Source organism: Phocoena sinus, chromosome 1, assembly GCF_008692025.1.
Source record: "Phocoena sinus isolate mPhoSin1 chromosome 1, mPhoSin1.pri, whole genome shotgun sequence".
Classification (NCBI taxonomy): Eukaryota; Metazoa; Chordata; class Mammalia; order Artiodactyla; family Phocoenidae; genus Phocoena; species Phocoena sinus.
This window is the reverse complement of record NC_045763.1, coordinates 89,331,247-89,356,612: the sequence shown is the minus strand read 5'-3', so window position 1 is coordinate 89,356,612 and position 25,366 is coordinate 89,331,247. Positions and strand designations below refer to the sequence as shown.

The 25,366-nt window shown below is 33.8% G+C and overlaps 1 protein-coding gene across 3 annotated transcripts in view; it reads right to left on the bottom strand.

The window, feature by feature from the left end:
• Positions 1–5,740: 5,740 nt before the first annotated feature.
• AGL (amylo-alpha-1, 6-glucosidase, 4-alpha-glucanotransferase) overlaps positions 5,741–25,366 on the bottom strand; it is a 78,826-nt gene continuing 59,200 nt past the window's right edge. For 2 of the 3 annotated variants that reach the window (XM_032630633.1, XM_032630648.1), the window contains 7 exons: positions 21,837–21,972; positions 20,387–20,499; positions 19,322–19,533; positions 18,025–18,122; positions 16,377–16,464; positions 16,134–16,267; positions 5,741–8,192 (listed from right to left, as the gene is read on the bottom strand). In XM_032630633.1, the coding sequence (XP_032486524.1) occupies positions 8,075–8,192; positions 16,134–16,267; positions 16,377–16,464; positions 18,025–18,122; positions 19,322–19,533; positions 20,387–20,499; positions 21,837–21,972 (899 nt within the window). In that variant the 3' untranslated portion in view covers positions 5,741–8,074. The remainder of the gene's footprint in view (positions 8,193–16,133; positions 16,268–16,376; positions 16,465–18,024; positions 18,123–19,321; positions 19,534–20,386; positions 20,500–21,836; positions 21,973–25,366) is intronic. The other variant, XM_032630640.1, reaches the window with a different exon arrangement.

Below are 25,366 nucleotides of genomic sequence, written 5' to 3'. Positions count from 1 at the left end.
GAACACCAAAAATCATTTTGGTTCAACAACTTAGGATCAGAATACACAGGTTTTAATGATCTAAATAAATAGTTGAGATATTTACCTGATGTAATTGTGACTACTTAAGATGTTTTAGAATGTTTTTGGCTGAAGGTTTTTTTTTTCCTATAGGAACAATGGGAATATTAAAAGATTATTAGAAAACGAAATTGCTTCACACACAAATAACATTTCTAGTATAAAATCTGAGAATTACAGTATTGATGGAACTTAGTCAAAATCACTCAGAGTTCTTGCAAAAGCAAAGATATTGAACCAAATAATCTGGTTGCTTTGTCACTGGAACAGTTATTTTCAAAGTTTAGTCCAAGGAGTTTTAGATTTTGTAGGTATTGAACTCAAAGCTGTGCAGTTTTTTGTCTGCGAATACTGCTATGAGGCCATGCAATGTTTATAGTTCCTATGGTAAGAATAAGGTACTTTCAAGGAATAAAATAAAATAGGAGAGGGGAAAAAAGGGAAAGAAAGAAAGAGGAAAAGGGAGTAAGGGAAACCACAAAAAAAAGGAAGGTGAGATAAAAGGAGAGTAGGGTTTTAAAAAAACTGTTCAGCTATTCCTAAATAGGACAACTTTTTTATTTCTAAAATATATATATATGACCATTTCAACAGGATTACAAAAGACAGAAAAGAGCCAAATATAAAAATAAAACTGGAAGAAAAAAAAGAAGAGGGAAAAACTTGTTATCCAAGTTTTAAAACGGTAGGTTATATAAAATATATATATTTAAAAATATTTATTTATTTGGCTGTGTCAGGTCTTAGTCGTGGCACATGGGATCTTTGTTGCTGCGTGCAGGATCTTTAGTTGCGGCACATGGGATCTAGTTCCCTGACCAGGAACCGAACCCGGGCTCCCTGCATTGGGAGTGCAGAGTCTTAGCCACTGGACCACCAAGGAAGTCCCCATACAAAATATTCTTGAACTACCTGACTGGATAGGAAAGGAATTATGACAACCATCTGGTAAATGCATTCTCGAGTTAAATTTCAATAAAATGTAGCACCTAAGAACAACTTTGGTAATTTCAAAGATGATGTTAAATTGGGGAGCATTCTCTAACACAGCAGTCCCAAACCTTTTTGGCACCAGGGACCGGTTTTGTGGAAGACAATTTTTCCATGGATGGGGTTGTGGGGCATGGGTTTGGGATGATTCAAGAGCATTACATTTATTGTGCACTTTATTTCTATTACTATTACATTGTAATATATAATGAAATAATTATACAACTCACCATAATGCAGAATCAGTGGGAGCCCCGAGCTTGTTTTCATTTGCCACTCACTGATAGGGTTTTGATATGAGTCTGCAAGCAACTGATTTATTATGGTCTCTGTGCAGTCAAACCTCTCTGCTAATGATAATCTGTATTTGCAGCCACTCCCCAGCGCTAGCATCACCGCCTCAGCTCCCCCTCAGATCCCCAGGCATTAGATCCTTATAAGGAGCACGCAACCTAGATCCCTTGCATGTGCAGTTCACAGTAGGGTTTGTGCTCCTATGAGAATCTAATGCCACAGTTGATCTGACAGGAGGCGGAGCTCAGGTGGTAATGCGAGTAATGGGGAGCGGCTATAAATACAGATGAAGCTTCACTTGCTCGTCTGCCACTCACTTCCTGCTGTGCGGCCTGCTTCCTAACAGGCCACGGACCGCTACTGGTCTGTGGCCTGCAGGTTGGGGACTCCTGCTCTAACACACAGCATGTGGCCTTTCCATCATCCTGCTTACTTCTGTGAAGACAGCAGCTTGACTAGTTGTCTTGAGTTTGATGCTGTGGCTCTCACAGGCCTGTCAGATGGCTTGATGAATTTGGAGGGTGTTTGACTCCCAGTGTTCAGTGTAAAGCTTGTTCCATTCCCAAGGACCTGTGAAGCAAATCTTGCTGCAAATCTCTTCAGAAAAATACTGCTGTGCAGGCTGTTTTAGTTATTTTACAGTCTTATCTTCCTAGAGCAGAATTCCTGGAATACACTGCTATTATCTTAGCTTGGTCTCAGTATTGTTTAAACTGGGGACAGGAAATTTGTTTCAGTTTTCAATTCTGTGTCGGGTTCATGGTTATTCATTTAATTAATCTTCTTTAAAGGTGCACATATGTTATATACTTTTTATATGGACAATATATTTCAAAATAATTTTTCTCTAGGAAAGCACTTGTACTTGAACATTCCTTAAGACGTTTCTAGACTGAAAACTGATAAGCCATGTCTTTAACAAGCCCAACAAACCATTACCCCTTTAATATAAATGGTTTGCTCTTCCTTAGGTTGGGCATGAGTAGCCTCTGTGTTGAGAGCAGTTTTCCAACTAATGTGGGGCCCCGTGGTAAAAAGGTTCCAAGAGTAATGAGATAGTTTTCTTTAGCCCTACAGGCCAAACATCTCTGACTAGTTGTCAGCAGCCAGAATCATCCTCCTTTCATTTACCAAAATGCTGTTTAAATAGCTTTTTCTACATATTCCACAATATATAAAAGATTGGGAATCACTGGTTTAGGGAACTATGTTTTGTGGAAAATGGCATCTCTTAAACATTAGAATCACATGACATCTTTTAATCACTAGAATCCATTGACCCAATGGAACAATCACATTATGAGAAACACACAGAAATGAAGATCCCCTTCATTCAAAATAACATATTTGTTTACTTCCGAGTAAGCAGAGATGAATTCCAGTAAGTTAAGTGAAGCTCTAATAGAAAGCTACTCTAGGTCTTAGAGTTAGTGCTTTGAAGTTGCTTTAAATAAAAAAGCTTATGTTTTCTAAAGACACTCAGAAACAAGGGAATTCTAAGTCTATTAAACAATTGCATTCTAGGTAATTATTCCAAGCCATTTCATTTATTTTTCTGCTGAAATACATTTTTTCCCCTTTCACCAGTGAAGAGAACCACCCAAACCGAAAACAACAAATATTTGTACAAAATTCCATCTTGCCTTATTAGTAGAGACTTCAATAATTGCTATTTTGCTTCTTTAAACTTTAATGTAAGTATAAAATTATGAATTAAAAAATGTAAATATAAAATTATGAATTATAAAATTTGTTCTTATTTTAACCAAGCCATAAAATTTACAACTAATTTGAAAGATGTAAACCTTGAATTCTTTTCTCCTCAAGGTAAAGCTTTGGGAAGTCAAGAAGAAAAAGAATTTGGAGAAACCACTGATGAAAATAAGTAAAGAGGTTATTGTACATTTGTTCACAACATCTAGGAGACAATGAATTCATATTAAGAAAATTATATATAAGAAATTATAGAAGATTTTTTGTCATTAGATACTAGCCTTGGTTCCTGATGACCACAGAACCAGCATATCAGCCCTGGATTGCACACTTCTGGACTTCTGTCTCATAGAGACCACTGTTATGGGCTCTGTTATGTGCAGTCAAACTTAATCCTAACATACTATGGGTTGCCTTCATGAATTCTTACTGCCCTGCAAGGTAGGTATTACCATCATTCTTGTTTTTACAGTTGAAAAAACAAAGACTCAGAGTGGCAAGTAATCAGCTTTGGAAAGAGCAAAAAGTTATTGTAACAAAACTGAAATGAGATTGGGGCCAAATTATAGAGTATCCCAAACGTCATCTGATCAGTGGTGGGATATAAGCAGTGTTCAAGAAAGGTTTTCCTCAGTTCTATGAGGGATGGTGTAAGTTGTGATCAATTAAGCAATCATTATGTTTGTTTAAGGACAAGACAAGAATGCAAATACAAAGTGGGGAATAGATGAGAGCCCAGGCAAGTAAAAGTGAAGCCTGCGATTCATTGAGTGCGATGTGGGAGTCAAGATGAATCATCTTTGGAGCACTTCCTTATGTTATGATTATAAGAAAAGATGTTTAGTGCTCAGTTCTGCACTTTCAAAATATATCAGTTACAATAAATATATTAACATTGAGTGTTTGCCTAATTAAGTACCATATTTGTTAGTGAACTTCTATAGATATAACTTGCTTCCTTTGACCAAAATTCTCATGGACCAATATGTTCCCTACCGCCTTTGAATTTTCTCTGTCTCACTTTGATAAGACACTTATATTTGTAAATTTATCCAAGTTGTGTAACCTAACTCATGCATTCTGAGTCTGAATATTGAGCCAGTAATATACCAGTTATCCTATCAAGGCAGATTGCTGCAGATACATTTTGACCAGGGAGTCAAATGTATTATCTGACCAGGATATTAAGGGAGTATATCTAGACCCAAGCAGAACAGCATCTAAGGATTTCCATAATCATGTGGGCAACTAATAATAGCCACAGCTCGACCTGTGGATGAATGGTGGCAAGAAGCATGAAGGTGAGCACAGAAGACTTCAGTTTTGAGGATCTTTGCAAAAGGATTTGCGGTAGGAAGATCAGGGATTGAGTTTTGGTCCAGTAATTTATCAGTCGTGTGACTTAGGGCAAGATGCTATAGCAATGTTCTCATACATAAAATGGGTATAATACTTCCAATATAAAATTGCCCATTATATGGTAGGGGCTCATAAATGTTTGTTAAATCTGAGTTTTTTATTCTAACTGGCAAAACAAACATTAGGAAGAATTTCAGCAATCTAAAAAAATAAAAATTGAATAAATGCAGACACTCTATGTTCTTAGAAGATTAAATACTGTAAATGTCAATTCCTATCAAATTACATTACAGTGTTAAGTATAAGTTTAGTAAAAATGGTAAGAGAACACTTTTTGGACATGGAAAAGTACTTGAGAAGAACAAATAGGTAGGTATATAAAACAAGATTCTAAAAAAGGAGTAGGGGATTAGTGAGAGAAAGACAGTGAGGAAAAGCTCTAACAAATATTAAAACAAAAATTATAATAGTTAAATGAGTGAACAGGCACAGATAATTTCAACGGTACATCCCAGAAGTACACCCTATTATTACATAAAAATTCAATAATTTAAAAAAGGAATCACTACAAATCAAATTCAATTCATGAATTTGGATATAACAATTTTGAAAGAAAAGCTAAGTAATGTCTCAACTCATACTGTATGCTGCTGTAAATAGATAAATATAAAACCAGAATATAACACCGAAACAAAAGTTTATTAAATTATTGGATCAATTAAAATTTCAATTAAATTTTGAAGAGATAGAGGAGTTCGCAAAGATAAACACTAAAAAATTTGATCAAAGGAAAATGAAAAGCTTTTGTAAGTTAAACAAAAAACCTCCAACCAATACCAGATATATTAAGAAATATATATTAGGAAAAAATTGTGTCAAAATAACAAAGTATCAGTATTACTTAATAATTCAAATCTCATACAAATGGAAAAAAACCCCAAAACTGAGCAACTTACTTGAGTTTATTATTTTGGCACATTGAGGATCTATATAAATAAGTTTGGCAAGTTTGACAGATTCACTCATACTCATGAAAGAAAGGTAAACAAAAAATTCACAGTAGCGTGAAAGATTTCAAGAAATACCTGGGGAGTGTATAGCTGCTAATAGATTAGTTTGTATATCAAAAGTTAACTTTGCTTCTAATTTCAACATAGCTAATTAAATAAATTACCGAACAGCCTAAAATTCTTCTTCCTCTCTTTGTCCCCACACATCCTGCAAAAAGATAAAGCACCCAAAATAAGCAAGCCCTGAATAAATGGTAGTAGTCAGCATCAACAAATTAGTTAACTGGTAAATAATGGAATAAATGCAAAATATAGTCCTTTAGAAAAGATTTTTATTTTCTTGGCACACAGACATAAAAATGACATTTGCCTACTAGATAGAGCAGTTGAAGACATATCAGAAATGCATTGCAGTTCACATAGGTTATAATGCTCATAGACAGGATGACAGGTATCATGTTTCCTCAATTATCTTTGAAATGTATTAAATTATCACAGCATACTGGCAAACTTCTCAAGTTAAAAAGTAAGAATGATTTGAATTAATTAAGAACCAAGGCACAGAACCATTTTCAATATGTAATATAATGTTACCTCGTCCAACATCACTCAGGAATGAAGTATTCTATTTTAGTCAACATTTATCCCTCTAAAGTCTAAAACTATTATTTTAACAACCTTTGATGAAGTAATGTGTAACATGCTTCTTAAACTTTAAAATAGGCCATGCAGATTATAACAATGTTCTTTCATTAATATTCCTAGTAAGGAATATGAATCACTTAATTTTCTACTGCAACACGATATCCTAAAAATTTACTGAGGTGGATATTTGCCCTACCATAGATAACCCAATATGGTTATGTATTTAAAATTGTCAACTTGTTTGACAATTATTTAATTATTAGAGTTAACATATTCATTTACTTATTTATTTATCACATTTAATCATGAGCCAGCCATTGCTTCTTGCTTTTATATTTAACATATTTAATGTTGGTTTTCGGTTACTTTTCTTACCACTTTTAATATAGGAGTTAAATTAGAACAATAGAACTATGTGAATCTTTGATGACTAATGGTTCTGCCTCTCAAGGAAGGTCATTCTTTTTAACTGCACAGGTTAGAGAAGGTTATACATTGAGCAATAAAGAAGGAAGGGAAACTTGGAAATCAATGTGTTTATAGACAGTGGTCAGATTACTATCACAATGGTCATTAAATCTGTAGGATTTAATCTGCCTTAGGTTGGGAAACCAGGAACGAAGCCAGTTAAAACTAAAGGAGGGTCGAGAATGGGTATTTGGTATCTGAAGCATTTTTACATTTTTACTACCCAGAAGCTTTAGCTTACTTGTTTTTCTTCTTTATTTTTACTCCTTCTTCAGAGTTAAGGTGGTTGGATATGTGACCTCTAGCTGAGAAAAGTGTTATTGCACCATTATTTTAACTGTAAATACACAATTGAATAATGAAATGGATTTTTGCAACTATTTCCTTTCAACTGTAAGTATAATGATCTAATTTAAGAGCCTTCTTGAGACAAAAACAGACAGTAAAAAAAAATTCATCTAGAAAATAAGTACTATTAAAAAATGTCAAATCATATAAATGTTAAAAGCCTTTTTTCTTTATGACTTTTCCAGATTTAAGGTGTGTTAAAATAACATGAAAAACTTTTCAAATGATTATACTGAATTCAAGATAACTACTGAATTCATATCTCTATTTATATTATGTTAAGATTGTTCTCAATGTTAAACTTGTCAACACATTTTGGTTACTAGGAAACCAGTATAATACACTTTTACACACAAACTAAAAATAGTTATTAAGTTTTAGAAAACTAATATAGTATTTTTTGTCTTTAAAGTTCTCATAAACATGGCCAACAATTTGCGTTACGAAAAGGTAAACCATCTCATAGTAGGACACTGGCACTCAAGACTAATTTTATAAAACTGTTTTTAGAAAATAAATTCCTAATGCTTTGTGGTTTTTTCATATATCCTATGCATCATTAGCACAAGTAAATTATGTTAAATATACTGTTGAAATTCATTATATTAAAAACATGTTAATATATCAGTGAAAAAAATAAAAGCACATTATAAACATCTGTGCTCCAGTTATGAACACATATTGCAGGTGGACACTTCTGTGATTCAGCATTCATTTAGTATCTATTGAATGCAGTGTGGAAGGTGCTAGAAATACCATAGTAAAAGTATTAATTAACCACAGCCTATTTGGTATATATTGTTACTGAAGAAAATATATACCACCATTTAAAGATACTTTTTCATTTCTTTCATTATTACATTCTCATATTTCACTTTCACTTATGTACAAATAGAAGATTACATGATTTTTTTCATTTTCAAACTCTGGATTTCAAATTATTGATTTTTCTAGGCATTTGAAGAATACTTCCTGAATTCAAAAGACAAACATCCTATTTAAAAAAAAAAAAAGAAAAAGAAAAACTAATGCTTTACAGTCTTACCTAAATTGGGCATCAGTATTATATGAATGAGATTTTAAGAATGACTTTAGCATGTGCATATAAAGCATTTACATTACATTATTACCTTGCATTCAACAATAAAATTGATTGCATACTTAATGCAATCATATGCATGAGTCAACTATAAATCATAGAGTGTTTCAAGAATAGTAGCAATTGACCAGGCTTGTGTTTCACAGCTGAAAGGACAGTATTGGCCATTCTCGTTGGTCAGTTCTGGAAGTCCTTTCCAAGGGGATCTTAAAGAAAGAAAAGCCATTTTATGAGATATAATCAAACACATATCTTGTTGGATTAACAAAATAGGCAATACACCTGGGTGATTTTGCCTTCTCTTTTAGAAAACAATATGTACTCATTTACTACAAAATAAAACAGAATATCCTAAAGCTTATGTATAAAGAATTTAGATTGAAATTATTCTTTGATATTCAATCTTTTGGATTTAAGACTTTCAATTACAAAGGAATCCCTTTATGTCTTAAAAACAGAGGAAACTACCATCCCAAGCAATATATAAGTATAGATACAAACATCCTCTCAGGCCTAATTTTATTTCTTTTGGAGTAAGTTTATGAGACTCAAATTGTAATTATGTGACTGTATTATGTTTGATCTTGACAAAATTATAAAATGAATATGAAATGAGGAAGAAACACTGGATTATGACTAGGAAAAGAATGCCAATTAAAAACAATCTAAATTTCCATACTAATTTCTCATTATCCTGAATAATAGTACAGTTAGTATTTATTGTACATTAATTATGTTCTAATACTAAGTGATTTATATACATTGTCTCATTTAATGCTCACAGCAACTCTATAAGGTAGGTATCATAACTATTCCTATTTATAGAGGAGGTAAGAGAAGTTTATGAAGGTTAATGACTTGTTCCAGATCTCACTATCAAAACACAGCATTATTAGCATAGCAAATTTATTCTTCATTTTGATGTAACGTAATCCCTTAAATATGAAATTTAAAAAAATACAGAATTCTGTAATGTTTCATTTTTTTGGTTCATTTTTTGTTTCATTATTATGCTTTGTAACTTATATATACTTTTCTGAAGATATGAAATATTTCATAATAAAAATGAAAAATGATTCAATTAGGTAAATATGGCAATATTTTGAATAATAATTAATAATAATATCAGCTAAGTACCATATTTCAAAAAACTGTCATAGAGAAACAGAAAACATAGAAAACTTATTCATTTTCAAGTGTTCAAACTACTTCAGAGTAACATGTCAGATTACTGAAGTTGGGATCCTGAGTATCTATAATGGGCTAAATTGTGTCCCCCTCAAAATTCATATGTTGAGGTCTTAACCCTCAGTACCTCAGAATGTGAACTTATTTGGATAAAGGGTTGTTGCAGATGTAACTAGTTAAGGTGGATCAGGGTGGGCCCCTAATCCAATATGATTGGTGTCCTTACAAAATAAGGAAATTTGGACACAAACATGAACACAAGGAGAATGCCATGAGAAGACTGGAATTATGCTGTACAAGCCAAGGAAATGCCAGAAGCTAGGAGAGAGGGCTGAAAGAGATCCTTCCCTAGTACCTTCAGACAGAACATGGTCCTGCAGATGCCTTGATTTCAGATTTCTGGCTTCCAAAACCATAAGACAATACATTTCTGTTGTTTAAGCCACTCAGTCTGTGGTGCTTTATTACAGCAGTCCTAGCAAACTAATACAGCACCAAAATTAAGAAACAAAACAAACTTACAGAACCATTAAATGCTGCTCATAATTGGATATGAACACAAGAACGTGGAAGATACCCATACTTGTATAAAGAAGTCCCCTTTCCCTTGCTTTCTGAAAAATTCATTCCTCAAGTCATTAGGTGGGACCAAGAAGGTCAGTAACTACAGTTGAGGAGGGAAGGAGAGAAGGGTAGCAGGAGTAGCACTGAGTAGAATGTTAGAGTCTAGGGGGTATGAGGAAGGAGTTCACAGCAAGGGTGGGGGTAGTTCAGAGCCCAAGTGGTGCAAGGAGAGCATCCATGCATAAGAGTGGCCTACATGTGGTTGTCAGGCCCAAGGAAGGTGAAGAGGGCATCTATGTCTTGTGGCACCCCAGCATGGGATGTCAGAGCTAAAGCAGGGTGAGCTGGGTCCATGTGGTGGCGACAGCAGAGTATACGAAGCAGTAGTTTTTAAGACACTGAATATTAAGCAACAAAGAAGAATGATTCCTAAGAAATAAGAAAAAAATTGAAGTGAGTCCTATGATTACTATACCTTCCTGTCTTGAGAGAGCGTCTAGGATTTGACAAAGGGAGGGGAACCCAGGTGGATCCTGGCAGACTCTTTGAGCTGAAGAGATGGAATTGAGAGTCCAGAAAGACCAAGACAGCTAGAATTTTCAGGTCAGAGTACTAGAGATGAGATAACTGCACAAACAGAGAACTCTGGAGACATGTAAAGGGTCCCACTCAAGTATTTGCAGCATAATCATCAGCAAATACACAAGAGAAAACTAACCAAGGATGTGGAAAGAACCACCCAAAAGTATTAGATGAAGTAGTACCTGCCATTCAGAGAGGGTCAGGAACAGTGCTTATTCCCACCAGGTAGATTTGAAAACTTTGTAATTTTAGGGAAATGGGATAGAGAACTCAGATGAGTGTTGACTCATTAGTGTAGACTAGTTAGTCCTGAACTAAATGCTGTTCTAGTTAGGTCCAAAAAAAGTTAAAATCAAGTCCTGAAAAGATCAGGCTGTTTCCAAATAATTTAACTGCATTCCAAACTAAAGTTCAAGAAGATTTATGGAAATACAGAAAAAAATCCAACATCCAAGAAAGTAAAATTTACATCTAGCATCCAATAAAACACTAACAGGCAAAGAATAGGATAATATTTACCATAATAAGAGAATATCATGAGTGAAACCAACCCAGAAATCAATTAGCAAGCAAAGACATTAAAATAGTTACTGTAACTGTATTCCATATGTTCAAAATATTAGGCAGAGACATGGAAGATATACAAAAGACCCAAATCAAACTTCAAGAGATTAAAACTACAATGTATGAAATGAAAAATACACTGAATGAAATTAATGGCAAATTAGATATAAGGATGACAGCAGATTTCTTGTCAAAATAATGCAACAATTTTAAAGTACTAGAAGAAAAACTAGTCAACATTGAATTCTATACACAACAAAAACGCCTTTCAAAAATTGAAGGCAAATACTTTTTTGACATACAAGAGCTTAAAGAATTCATCATGAGCAGACCTGATATAATAGAGGAAGTCCTTAGGCAGAAAAAAATGATACCAGATGGAAATATGGATATTCACAAGGAGATGAAGAACACTGGCAACTATGTATTTACATAAGACTTTTTTCTGTATTATTTAAATAACCTCAAAAGATAACTGATTGAAAGAAAAATATAACAACGTAGTATGGGCATTATAATATATGTAAAAGCAAAATAGATGACAATAACAGCATACAGGTCTGAAGGGAAGAAATGGAACTATACTATTTTAAGGTTCTTATAGTACACTTGAAGCGCTATATCTTCACTTGAAAGTAAACTATGATAAGTTAAAGAGTATACTATACGCCTAAAGCAAACATTCAAAAAACTGAAATAAGAATAGCTAATCAGCCAACAAAAGAGATAAAATGGAAATAAAATAATCAGTCTAAAAGAAGCAGGAAAAAAGAAAAAGCTAACAAAGAACAGACAGGATAAACAGAAAGCAAATAGATGTATACTTAACCATATAAATAATCACATTAAATGTAAATGGTCTAATCATCCCAATTAAAACGAAGAGATTATCAGGCTGCATAGATAAATAAGACCCAATTATATGCTCTATGTATAAGAAACCTACTTTGAATATAAAGACACAAAAAGGTTAAAAGCAAAAAGATGGAAATATATATATCATTCTCACAACTAATCAAAAGAAATCTGGAGTTATAATAACTATAAATAGAGTATAACCTTTAAAAATTGTGAATCACTATATTGTACACCTGTAACATATAATATTGTACATACCTCAACTATACTTCAATTAAAAAAACAGATTCACACACACAAAAAATCTGGAGTGCTTATATTAATATCAAACAAAGAAGATTTTGGAGAACAGGCATATTGCCAGTGATAAAGAAAGTCATTTCGTAATGATAAAAGGGTCAATTCATCAAGAGAACATAATAATTCCAAACACTTATGCATCTAATAATAAGGCTTCAAAATACTTGAAGCAGAAACCCATACAACTCCAAGGAGAAATAGACAAATCCATAATTGTAGCAGAAAATGCCAATACCCATCTCTAGGTAACTCACAGAACAAGTAGACAGAAAATCTATGAGTACTTTGTATAACACTACCAACCAACTTGACCTAGTCAACATTTTAAGAACACTCCACCCAACAACAGCACGAGGCACAGTTTTTCACTTGCAAAGAGTTTAGTGACCTCGTTAGAACATATTCTGCATCATATAATAAGTATCAATAAGTTTAGAAAGATAAGTCATATTAGATATATTCTTTGACCACAATAGAGTTTATTTTGAAATCAGTGACAGAAACATCTCTGGACAATTCCCAAATATTTGAAAACTAAATAACACCTTTCTAAATAACACATGAGTCAAAGAGGAAAACAAAGGGAAAAACAGAAAGTGTTTCAACTGAATTAAAAAAAAAAACACAACACATCAGAATTTTGGGGTATTGCTAATTTAGTACATAGTGGGAAATTTATAGCACTAAGTACCTATACTAGAATAGAAGAAAGGTCTTTAAATCAATGACCTCAACTTACACCTTGAAAAAACAGAAAAAGACAAATTAACCTGAAGTAAGTAGAAGAGAATAATAAAAAGTAGAGTAGAAATCAATAAAATAGAAACTGAAAACCAATACAAAAAGAAAACCGATGAAATCAAAAGGTGGTTCTTTAAGAAGACCAATAAAATTGATAAGCCTCTAGCCAGGCAGATCAGGAAAAAAAAAGAGAAAATACAACTTATCAATATCAAGAATGAGAATATTGACATTACTACAGATTCTATAGACAATTTAAAAAGTAATAATGCACTTTAGATGAAACCATTTCTTGAATTGTGACTTTTTTTTTTTTTTACTTATTCTATCATTTATTGAGGAAAAAGTTTTACATATTGGGGTAAAGCAGTAGAAAGCAGTGACACAGAACTCCATCATTTCCAGCCTCATGTAGCCAAGAGAACAAGCCTTGAGGACTTAGTGGGGACAGTGCTGGCCTTGCACCTCCCCACAGGTGACAAGTATTTTTGATCTATCTTTTCATTTAGTCTTGACAGCAAGTAATGAGATATTATTCTCATTTTATAGATGAAGAAATTTATTTCAGAGAGGTTAAGTAACTTGTTCAAAGTCACATGCAAAAATAAGCAGCAAGGACAGAATTTGAAATTCAATCTGAATCCAAAGCTCACAGTTAAAGCATATTATGCTATCAAAAGTAGCTACAGGAAACAGCAAGAAATAAAATGGAAATGTAGTTTGAGAAAAAATTGTGGAAATTAAAGAATTTGGATTTCATTCTGTAGCCAGTGGGGAGTTACTGAAGATTTTTAAACATAAGATTAAAATTGTGAGTTATATTTCCACAAGATTGATCTTGTTTGGGGTAATATGCCAAAATGGAGAAAAGAGAGTGGAAGTATGGAGGTTATTGCCTAGTCCATAGAAAAGGTTATGAGTTACAAATCAGGCATTGGCAACAGAAAGGAACACGGTGGGCTGTTAGAAGGAACAGAACTATAATCAAGTCTTGACAACTATCTGGATGTTCTGGAGAGGTAATGAAGTAAAATTTAAAAGTACCTGGGGTGTTTGAGCTTGCAGAGCAGGAATAATGGTAATACTGTAACAAAGATGGGAACTATAGGAAGAAAAAACATGTGAGAGAAAATGAGCGATGGCAGAAGGCCATCCGAGGTAACAAGTTTATCAGGTAGCTAAAAAATAGAAGTGGAGTTTATGAAAGTTAAAAATTACCTGAAGAGTGAAGATGTGAAATTAGGTGAAATATAACAGAAGATAAGTCAGATAGAAAAGAAAGGAAGATCAAGGATAGAGTTTTGGAGAATGAACATATTTAGGTGCCAGGAAGCAAAGCCAGAAAAACAGTAAATAGAGCCAATAGTGAAGTGGTTAAGAGCACAGCCTGTGAAATCAGCTTGCCTGGAGTTCAATAAGAGCTCTACCAAATTACTTGCCATTTGACTTTGTATAAATTACTTAACTTTCTAAGCTTAATTTATAAAATGGAGACAGTAGCTCATATCTTGAGTTAGTATCTCGTCTGTGTTACATGTACTAATATATTAATCCTCAAAACAATACCAGCACATCCATTTAAGATGAGGAAACTGAGGCTCAGAGAAGTTAAGTAACTTTCCCACAGCCACATAGCTAGTAAGTGGAGATGTGAATAACAATAATAGGATAATAATAATAGTAGTAGCTATTTTATATAGTTTTTTGGATGAAATGAGTAATGTTATATGAATGCATTTAGAACAATATCTGAAGATAGTAAGTACTCAATAAATATTATTTGCTATTATTATAGTGGTTACTATTACTAGGTTAACAAGAGAAACCTAATGCTGTGGCTAGCATAATGTTTTTCATGAAAAGAGGAAAGCAACAATGTCAAATACTATAGCCAGGTCAAAGAAGAGAACTGAAAGGAAGCCATGGGATCTGGGAACCAGAAAGGATCTTCTTGAGTGGCTTCACCAGAGTGGTGAGGGCAAAACAAAAGCCAGATTGTACGTGGTGATGACTGACTGGGTGTCAGAAAAGAAAAATAAATGAGGTTAATTGTATAGAAAATGTACTGAAAAGAGAACAGAATGATAAAACAAGGCTTGAGGCAGGAACAGCATGAAGGGACTTTATTTTAGGATAGGCTGACAGATATCTTTGTAGCTTAGGAAGGAGGGATCAAGTGGAATACCAAGAAAGGATAACTATTTGACAAGGTCATGGAACAGGTAGGAGGTATGTGATTATAGGTAAAGTAGAAGAATCATCTCTGCAGTGCAAGATATTCTTACTCCTCGTGGAAAAAAAGGAAGAAAGAGAAAAGCAATGCAAATATTGAGAAATACTTTGGCCAGTAAAGGATGGAATATAAGAATGTTCACATCACACAGACTTCAGACTTAATCTCTAGATGAAGTAGAAGTGTGACAGGATTAGGGTTTCTGTGACTATACTTAAGCTAATGAAAATAAACTTTAAATAAAAAGAAAAATTTTGACAACATTCATATTGCTAGATGGAAGTCCCTCATGTTCTTATAATAGAGGAGATAAAACTATGTTGTTTATGCATATTTATGCATAATTATTCTGAGCAATAAGATGTACATATATCTAGGTTTAATCTAGAACTTGTGAAATTAAGATACCTTTTGACTGAGTTATATCATCTTATAAAGACACATAACTCTGATACTATTTATCTGCTAATAATTAGGACAAAGGAGGTGACAAATGGGTTTGAAATAGTCAAAACACCAACACTGATATTTTAATTATAATGAAATCATTTCTGAAAATTATTTATTGATATATCTTTAAATCAGTTAACTCAAAAGGCCTGACACTTCTAGTTTTTGTATTTATCCTGTGCTAACCATACCCAAAAATATCAGCTAAATTTTAAAAACCAAAGACTATTCTACCACATGTATAAGTCATGCAATATCAAGTCTTTAAATTAAATAACAACCTAAAATAATTAAAAGAAGGTGAAAATTACATAGAACTTGTGTTAAAGAGTAAAGCTTTCAAATTTCACATAGAATATACTGAAATGAATTCTAAGGAAATGCCATTTACTAGCTAATAAATAGACTAAACATTAATTTTTTTTTTTTTTTTTGCGGTACACGGGCCTCTCACTGTTGTGGCCTCTCCCATTGCGGAGCACAGGCCCCGGACGCGCAGGCCCAGCGGCCACGGCTCACGGGCCCAGCCGCTCCGCGGCATGTGGGATCCTCCCGGACCGGGGCACGAACCCGCGTCCCCTGCATCGGCAGGCGGACCCTCAACCACTGCGCCACCAGGGAAGCCCCTAAACATTAATTTTGAAAATTACATGCCCTGACAAATTACCTCTCAAGATGAACATAATGTCGAGAAAGAACATTTTTAACCAAAAATATAGTCTTTGAAGTAATCTCGGGACCCATCAATTTGGAAAAATATAATTTCGCACGAAGAAAATACCCAACAGGCCACAGCCACTCCTGAAAAAGATAATTTAAAAGTGAAGGGAAAAAAAGAGCTGTGGATATCAAAAATTATTTGAAAAATAACTTTAATTGAAAACTCAAGGAAGAAAAATTAAATTCTTACAGGTCCTTGGTGATAATTGAAACCTTTAGCAAGACTGTAGTTGTCATTGTCTAAGGCATTGTCATAAGTTCCACAGTAAACCATATCACTGCAAAATAATTGAAATTTAGGTTAAAAAAAGATCAGGCATTACACAGAAAGCATTAGAAAAATTTCCTAATAGCAAAGGTAAGAACTAATCAACTTATTTTGTTTTCCAATCTCTAGACTAAAGCTCATCATCCATTTAACCTTAAATTAGTATATACTGAGTTCAGAATGTGTTAGGGAATGATTAAGAAACACTTACTGCCTAATACAAAAAATATAAAATATTCAGATATCTTGCCTTCAAGGAGGCACTAAATATTGGTTGAATTTAATTATTTCACTAGGCCTCTAATATACTTATAACAATTAAAATATACACAGAATAATTTGAATTAGTAAACATTAAAGATAAGGTTTTATTAATTATTATATATTGGAAAGGTTGTTTTTTGGAAACTTCATTGGAAACTTCTCCATGAAGTTATTTTAAAATTAAGTAAACTTGGTACATTATTAGATTATAAATAGCAACTAAATGCACACAATTTACACATACTTACAAATTAAAGTTACAAACACTGCAACATTTAATACAAGACAGTTATCTACACTCTTGTTTAATTAAATTATTACTTTTTTTTTTCTTTTAGTGAGATAGATAGAACCTGCAATGAGTAAGCTTTTACTGTGGGTTTTAGTTTTGACCAGTGGTTCTTAACACCTCTGAAAATATTGAGAATACTTTAGAATGCAGATAAGTACACACATATAAAATTTTGCATCTCAAGACCGAAATGAGTACACAATAAGTCAGGAAAAATCTACAAAGGTAAAGGTACTACAAAAATGAGGATCTCTCATACATGAAAGAGAAAGCAAATTGATGATGGGTATCAAGCTTTAAAGCAAAAAAGTAGAAGAAAAACAGAAAGGTCATTAGAAACTCAAAAAAAATTGAAAAAGAGAAGAAATACAAAATGAGATAAACACATAACCATAAAAACAAAATTATTTATTGGTTTCAGTAAAAATAGTGGTGTAATTACTTAGAGAGGATGGAAAGAGTTTGTGGCAAGGTAAGGACAGAGTTAAATCCTCATCTGTCATCGCAAGCAGTAAGCAAATAATGTCTAATATTTACAAGAATCAAGAAACAGGTGCAAACACATACCATTTAGAAATATGGAAGGAACTACTACGAGCAACAATTTAGAAAATCAAGGTTGTCTCTGAGGAGACAATACATCTATATTTCCAATGTTAATAATAATCATGTATGACTTTTACAGTCAGAAAAAACAGGCATTAGAAAATATTCATGACATATTAGTTTATAAAATTAAAATTCTTTTACTGATTATTGAATATAGAACAAGCCAAAGGCATTTTGAACATTGATGTTTAATGAAGATACAAAACAGATTTTTAAAAATTCAGTTTGAATGCAATTTTAGGGATTTTATTGATAAGCAAAAAAATTATGGCTTGATGCAATAAAATATCCACATTCTTAATACTTATACTCTAACTTACTCTGGATCCAAAGTTTTCATGCCAATATGAATATAATTGTATATTAAGTATAATATGAACAAAATTCTTAATACTTATAACTTACTCTGGATCCAAAGTTTTCATGCCAAGAGGACCAAGCAATTTTTCTCCTGCAATCTCCAAAGCTTTCCATGCTTTTTCTGTAGTAAAGAGCTCAGGGGCCTAATGAGTGTTAAAAACAAATATACAAACTTTTTAAGATCACAGAAGAATTAGTGTCCACCCACTTTGGAAAATAGACTATAAACTTGGAAAGTAACGAAAACTTTAAAAGTACAGTGCCGGTCAGAAATCAAGTGCAGATGCCTCATCAGACCTAATCCTATCAGGCCGACTTGGAAGTGCTGATCTCGGCCTTAGAGGGTTAGGAAAGCTGTTTGAGGTGATTGTTTCCTTGTGTCACTTAAGAAAGTATACTAGCTCCAGAATGAAGCTGTCACAGCTACAGTGAAGGCAGAACACATTTAAACCCATATAATTCATTCTTTAGAAGATTTACAATAGCTTCCTTTAAGTTCATCTGGAACTCATTTTTTGCTTTTAGGGTCATAATATAATACAGAAGGATTTGCACTCCAATAGTATGAGTAAATTTACTTGTGATGTAGAGAAGGAGAGAAAGCATTGGTGACTAAGAATCTGCATTAATTTTAAATGTTAAATGAAATCAAATGCACACTGAATCAAAGCTACCGTTATGTACCTTAGTATTTTTTATTCTACTATAATTAATAATACTACATTTAATACTCTTTTTGACAAAGTGGCAACATCTAGGCGGGCATAGAAGAACACATACATTCTCTATTTTACTGTATTTTTAGACTAGGTATAGAGAAAATAAGGAGAGTCTAGAATTCTTGGCTAGACAGAACTCATTAGTGCAATACAACAAAGAAAACGGAATGTGAATTGAAGCTACCCATATTAGTTCATTAGTCCAGATGTTTCCAACTAGTGTGCTGAGGCACTGGTCATGGCACAGGTGTGCTGAAATACAGATGCCCTCTGCTTTCAAGACAGCTGGGTAGGGCCTGGGGCTAACTGAAGCAGCTGGATCTGGCAGCGACCTAATCCATTTGGGCCAGCGTGCTGTACAAATATCATCATTTTCTATGTGTGTTATTGAGAAGAACTTCATTAGTCATCATCCATTATTTTCTATTTTTTGACACCAAATGTTATAGGTTAATGGTGATATGCATAATGCTTTATTCATTAGAAAAGACCATATAAAACTAGCTGGTAAACAATGCACTTTTTAGCAATTCAATGAATTTGAAAACAAATGGGAATAAAGAACTAAATAAACCCTATCATAACATTTTTGAAATTTGGAAAGAACAGAACAAATCACTTACCACAACCATTGCTATGGTAAAATTAGGCCTGAGCTGGTAGTCACACCAAGGGCTTGAAGCTCCATAACTATCTTTGTATATGCCACGTTTATGCACCAGATTAGAATGCTTTTCATTGACGTCGGAAGGGTCTTCTGACACATAAAATAACTTTTCAAAGTTATCTTGTATTTTTCTGTTCCATTCATCATATGAGACTCTCACAACTTTTCCTGAAACATTACAAAAGACTTGGTAGTTTTAGGCATTCAAAGAAACCCATACATTTAGTTACAGCTAAAGAGTAATATTTAGTCAATAAATTATCCACTTTTTAAAACTGTCAGGGCTTTTTGAAGAACACTACCCAGAAATTAAAAATTATCTTTCACTGTATTACCAAAAAAGGATTAGACTCTAACAAATGATCCCAGATCATTTGTCTTTGCTTGGCTCACTCTTACATTTGATAAAATTACCTTTATTGAGCACTTGAAAGGAGGCTAGTCTGAATTGAAAGATGCCAGAAGTATATACTGTAATTATATATATATATATTTATATATATATTGCATTTCAAAGGCATAGTACTCCCCAAAAGAATGTAAAATAGTTCATGAATAATTTCATATTGATTACATGTTGAAATAATAATTGGTATATATTGAGTTAATAAAAAATATAATCATAATTAATTTCACCTGTCTCTTTTAACTTTTTTAAAATGTAGGTACTAGAACATTTTAAATATGTATGTGACTTAAATTATATTTCTATTGGACAGCACTGCTCTAGAAAAAGAGATGTAAAGATTTCATAATTGTTCACCAAAACTTGACTTGCTCACAGTCATACTGAGGAAAAAAAATAAGTATGATGCTCTTCATATCTCAGTTCAAAGTTGCTATAAAAATATGGTTAGTAATCAGGTTTGTTAGTTTTCATACTAGTAAATTAATGGTTTGTCTTTCCCCTTAATCTTAAGGGTTTTCTAATACTAGTTCATTGAGTCACATGATGATTACGTAGGTTAAGAATATAGACAGTACATTTGGAGTTTCTTTGTAAACAAAAGAAACAGCTTACCATGTCTTTTTACTGTAACTTCATTATAAGGAAAAATATTTTTTTGGGATAATTCCAGCAACCAACGAACGGCAGATTTACTCAGGCCCACAATTTCCACAGCAGACCCATCTCTAAAATTAAAAATAAATTTTACTCTGTGACAATGAGTAAATTAAGCACTATCTAAAGGGCATTCAGGGACTTCTCTGGTGGTGCGGTGGAAAGACTCCACGCCCAATGCAGGGGGCCCAGGTTCAATCCCTGGTCAGGGAACTAGATCCCACATGCATGCTGCAATGAATCAGAATTCGCATACCACAGCTAAGGAGCCCGCGTTCCGCAACTAAGGAGCTGGCGAGCTGCAACTAAGACCCGGTGCAACCAAATAAATAAATATTTTTTTTAAGAAAGGGCATTCAAAAAACAGCTTTGAAGGATTATATAACTAACACATTATAAAAATGACTGTCTATAAAAAAATCCTCACTTTATAGGAATGTGCACTGCATATATAAGAAATTGTGATTCACTTTTCTATACAGCAGAAACTGACACAGCAGTATAAAGCAACTATACTCCAATTAAAAAAAAAGAAATCATTTCTCTTATTACTTTGCCATTGCTTATCAACTTAATGTATTTTTAAAAAATTCTATGAAGTAGAATAGAGATTATGGAGTAAAAGGAGATAGCTGCTGGAAAAAGGCAGAAGTAGGAGTCAGAGAATACTGGGATAGAGTTCCAGTGAAAAAGATAGAAAATATGGGATATTGAATTGAAGAAAGCCAGGGAAGGTGAACATCATAATTTGAAAGCTCATTTTTAGGGAAAATGAAAGGGAAGTATAAGATCTAATAACTCACCAAAATAAACAGGTCTTTAAAAGAATTTGTAAAACATGTAATGACAACTACTATTCAAGAATTTTTTTTGACAATTCTGATTGAAGATAAAATTTGGACTAAGAAAATAGTTTCTCAGACTTGATATTGTAGTAAGAACTTGAAATCATAAAAAGAAATGATGGGATAAAAGATTTAAAAATTAAGGGGAAAATGTTCAGAAAGTGAAAGGATTTCATAAAAGACAGGACAACTGGTTGTTTTCTATATTTACAAAAGATAATAATAATGAAATACTTACAAAGAAAACACTTCATGTTATAAAGAAATGTCTTAACCATGGGGATAATAAGTCACAAAACTTTCCTTTGAGGTGCCTGCAGGTAGTCAACCCATGAGGATGTCCAGAAGAGAACAGAGAGCTTTACTTGATGACTTATATCAAGAGGATTGTGTATGTGTATATTAGGGGAGACAAAGGAGTGTGTGGAAGGGGAAGTAGGGGGAAGGAAGGAAGATTTTGACTGATTTAACATGAAGATTTCATGGTTAATAGAATAAAAGATTCCACAAGTATGTGGTTTTACAAATGATATAACTATATAAGCACTAAAAATAAACACTACCTTGGAGTGGCTGGGATTCCTTTGTTTCTAGCTCTGTCACTTTCTCCCATTTTATCCATCCATGTACCACAATTTAAGCGATTTCCTCCATAAACAAATCCTGTTTCTTCATCAACCCCTGCAGTTATATTAAAACCTAAAAAAGAAAAATAAAACATTTATAAAAATATAATAAATTAGGACAACTACTCTAGAGAGTAATCTGGTAATACCTTAAAAGTTGAAGATGTGCATATTCTACCACATAATAATTTCGTTTCTAGACATACACTTTAGAGAAATGCTTACCTATGTGAACATGGAGACACATACAAGAATATACATTGCAACACTGCTTGTATTAGCAAGAAAATAAATAACTGCTGAGAAGAGGAACAGAAAAACCCTAGTCTAGTAATATAATGGGAAACTCTATACCATTTAAGATTAATGAACTACATAAAGCAAAATGGATAAATCAGAATGACTGAGTAAATAAGTTACAAAAGATATGCATAATAAGATGCCTTTTCTGTAAAATTTAAAATATAGATAATACTAACACATATAACCACGTATGTCTATATGGCTATGTCTAATATGATAATATTTGTATAAAATTAGAAAACATAAAATACATAATATATATACATTATACAGTATATACTATGATATACTGAATATATGCTACATAATATATATCATACATAATTTACACATACTCAAACACACATAAACACACAAAATACAAAAGTATACATGGAAATAGTAAATCCTGATTATAGGATGGTTGTTAATTCTAGAGAGTGAGGGAAGAGAAAGAGATAGAGATGAAATTTTAGCGGTATCTGTGGTGTTTTATTTCTTTTCAAAACAAAAGAGAACGATCTGAAGAAAATCTGGCCAATTGTTAATATCTGTCTAATTTCAGTTCTAGGTTCAAAGCATAATTTACATCGTTATCTGTATGTTGAGATATTTCATAATTAAAATTAAAAATTTAAATAACTCAGAGATGATGAACACAGATGCAAAAATCCTCAACAAAGTATTAACAAACCAAATTCAACTTGAAAAAGCATATACCATGATCAAGTGGGATTCATCCCAGGGATGCAAGGATGGTTCAATATTCATAGATTAATCAATGTGGTATCTATACATCACATTAAAAAAATTAAAGAATAAAAATCATATGATCATCTCCACAGATGCAGAAAAAGCTTTTGACAGAATTCAACATCCATTTATGATTAAAAACTCTCAGCAAAGTGTGTATAGAGGGAATGTACCTCAACGTGATAAAGGCCATATATGAAAAGACCACAGCTAACATCATACTCAATGGTGAAAAGTTAAAAGCTTTCCTGCTAAATTCAGGAACAAGACAAGGATGCCCACTCTCACTGCTTTTGTTCAGCAAAATATTGGAAGTATTGGAAGCCACAGCAATCAGACAAGAAAAAGAAATAAAAGGAATCCAAATTGGAAGGGAATAAGTAAAACTGTCACTGTTTGCAGATGACATGATACTATATACAGAAAATCCTAAAGACACCAATCAAAAGATGACTAGAGTTCATCAATGAATTTGGTAAAGTTGCAGGATACAAAATTCACATACAGAAATCTGTTGTGTTTCTATATACTGATAGAACTATCTGAAACAGAAATTAAGAAAAAAATCTCATTTACAACTGCATCAAAAAGACTAAAACACCTAGGAATACATCTAACCAAGGAGGTAAAAGACCTGTACTTGGAAAACTATAAGACATTGATAAAAGGAATCTAAGATGATACAAACTAATGGAAAATATACAGTGCTCATGGACAGGAAGAATTAAATTGTTAAAATGACCATACTATCAAGGCAAATTACAGATTCAATGCAATCCCTATCAAAATACCAATGACGTTTTTCACAGAACTAGTTCTAAAATTTGCATGGAAACATAAAAGACCCCAAAGAGCCAAAACAACTTTGAGAAAGAAGAAAAAGTTTCCCTTCAATGGGGGATCAAGATGGCAGAGTAAGAGGATGTAGAAATCACCCCTCTTCCCAAAACACATCAAAAATATATATACATTTGGAAAAATTCTCATGGAAAACTAACTGGAACCTGGCAGAAGAACTCCTTCACAACCAAGGCTGCAAAAATTATTCCCATGTAATCAAGTAGGATGAAAAGAAAGGCATTGGGTTGGAACCTGTGCCCCTGGGAGGGGAATAAGGGAAAAGGGAGATCACATGGGCAGACACTCACCCTGGGAAGTGAGTGGGTAGAGCCAGAGACTGGGTGTCCAAGTTCTAGGGTCCTATATGGAGAAGACAAGCTCCCTTGGCTGTTTGGAGAACTCCTGGGACAGACGGAAAGGCTTGAGATGCCCAGATTCCACTTGTGAGGAGTATGTGGGTGCTGGCTTTCCATAAGACAGGGTGAAGAGAGAGGTCTACCTAGTGGCTATTGCCTCCTTGTGCTCCCCAATCTGAGCTGAGTAAACACCATGGCCCCACTCACTCCATGCCACAGCTTGGCACTGGATTTACGGCAGCCAGGTCCTGGGAAAAGACTCCATGCAGGGACACAGAAGGCAGTCTGGGGCCCTGGATTGTGGTCCAGGTAGGGTGGCAGTGGCCATTGTTGGCACTTACTCAAACAGTGCCAGAGAAACATCCCGGATTTCTGACAGGAGTGAAGCTGCTTCAATTCCCACAACCACAATGCCATGAATCCCAGTGCCAGTTGAGTGAATGCTTCAGCCCTGCCTACTCCAGGCCATAACCTTGCACTAGATCTGGGACAACTACAACAGGGGAAAAAAATGTGACCTTGGACTGTGTCTGAGTGGATGCCTACACAGGCAGCACACTGGACCTCTGTAAGTGTATGAGCCCCACTTATTATAGCACCCCCCCACCTCTGGGGCAAAGGCCCCAGTGTGGGGAGAAGGAAAAATACACACTTAAAGGGAACAGAGCCAATTCGAGCCTGACCTTCAGGACACCTGCTCCAGAAACTTGGGAGCAGACCCTGACCCTGAAAGGGCAGTGACTGCCACTGAACAGAGAAGAAATCCCACCTCACACCCTGTGTAGGCTCCAGCTCCTACAAGACCACCTACACCCCATATCAAGGTGATAGTGGCCAGTACACCCTGAGGAAAGGCATGGCTTGTGTCCACATCAAATCCAGCCCTCACAGTAAAGATATTTGGCACATGTAGTCCACACAGGGATGCCCTCACATAAAAACACACTTTCAAGACCATGATAATAACTGTTTCACCTAAATTCATAGAGACAGAGAAAGTTAAGCAAAATGAAATGGTAAAGAACTCCCAACTGAAAGGGCCAGAGAAAGCCCCTGAAAAAATAAATAATGAAACAGAGATAATCAGTCTACCAGTGAGTTCAAAAAGTTAGTAATGAAAATGCTAACTGAATTAAGAAAGAGAATTGATCTAAGCATGGGATCATTTTAACAAGGAGCTATAAGGAAGACCCAATAAAGAAGAGATAATTCAATTTCTGAGATAGAAAACACTTG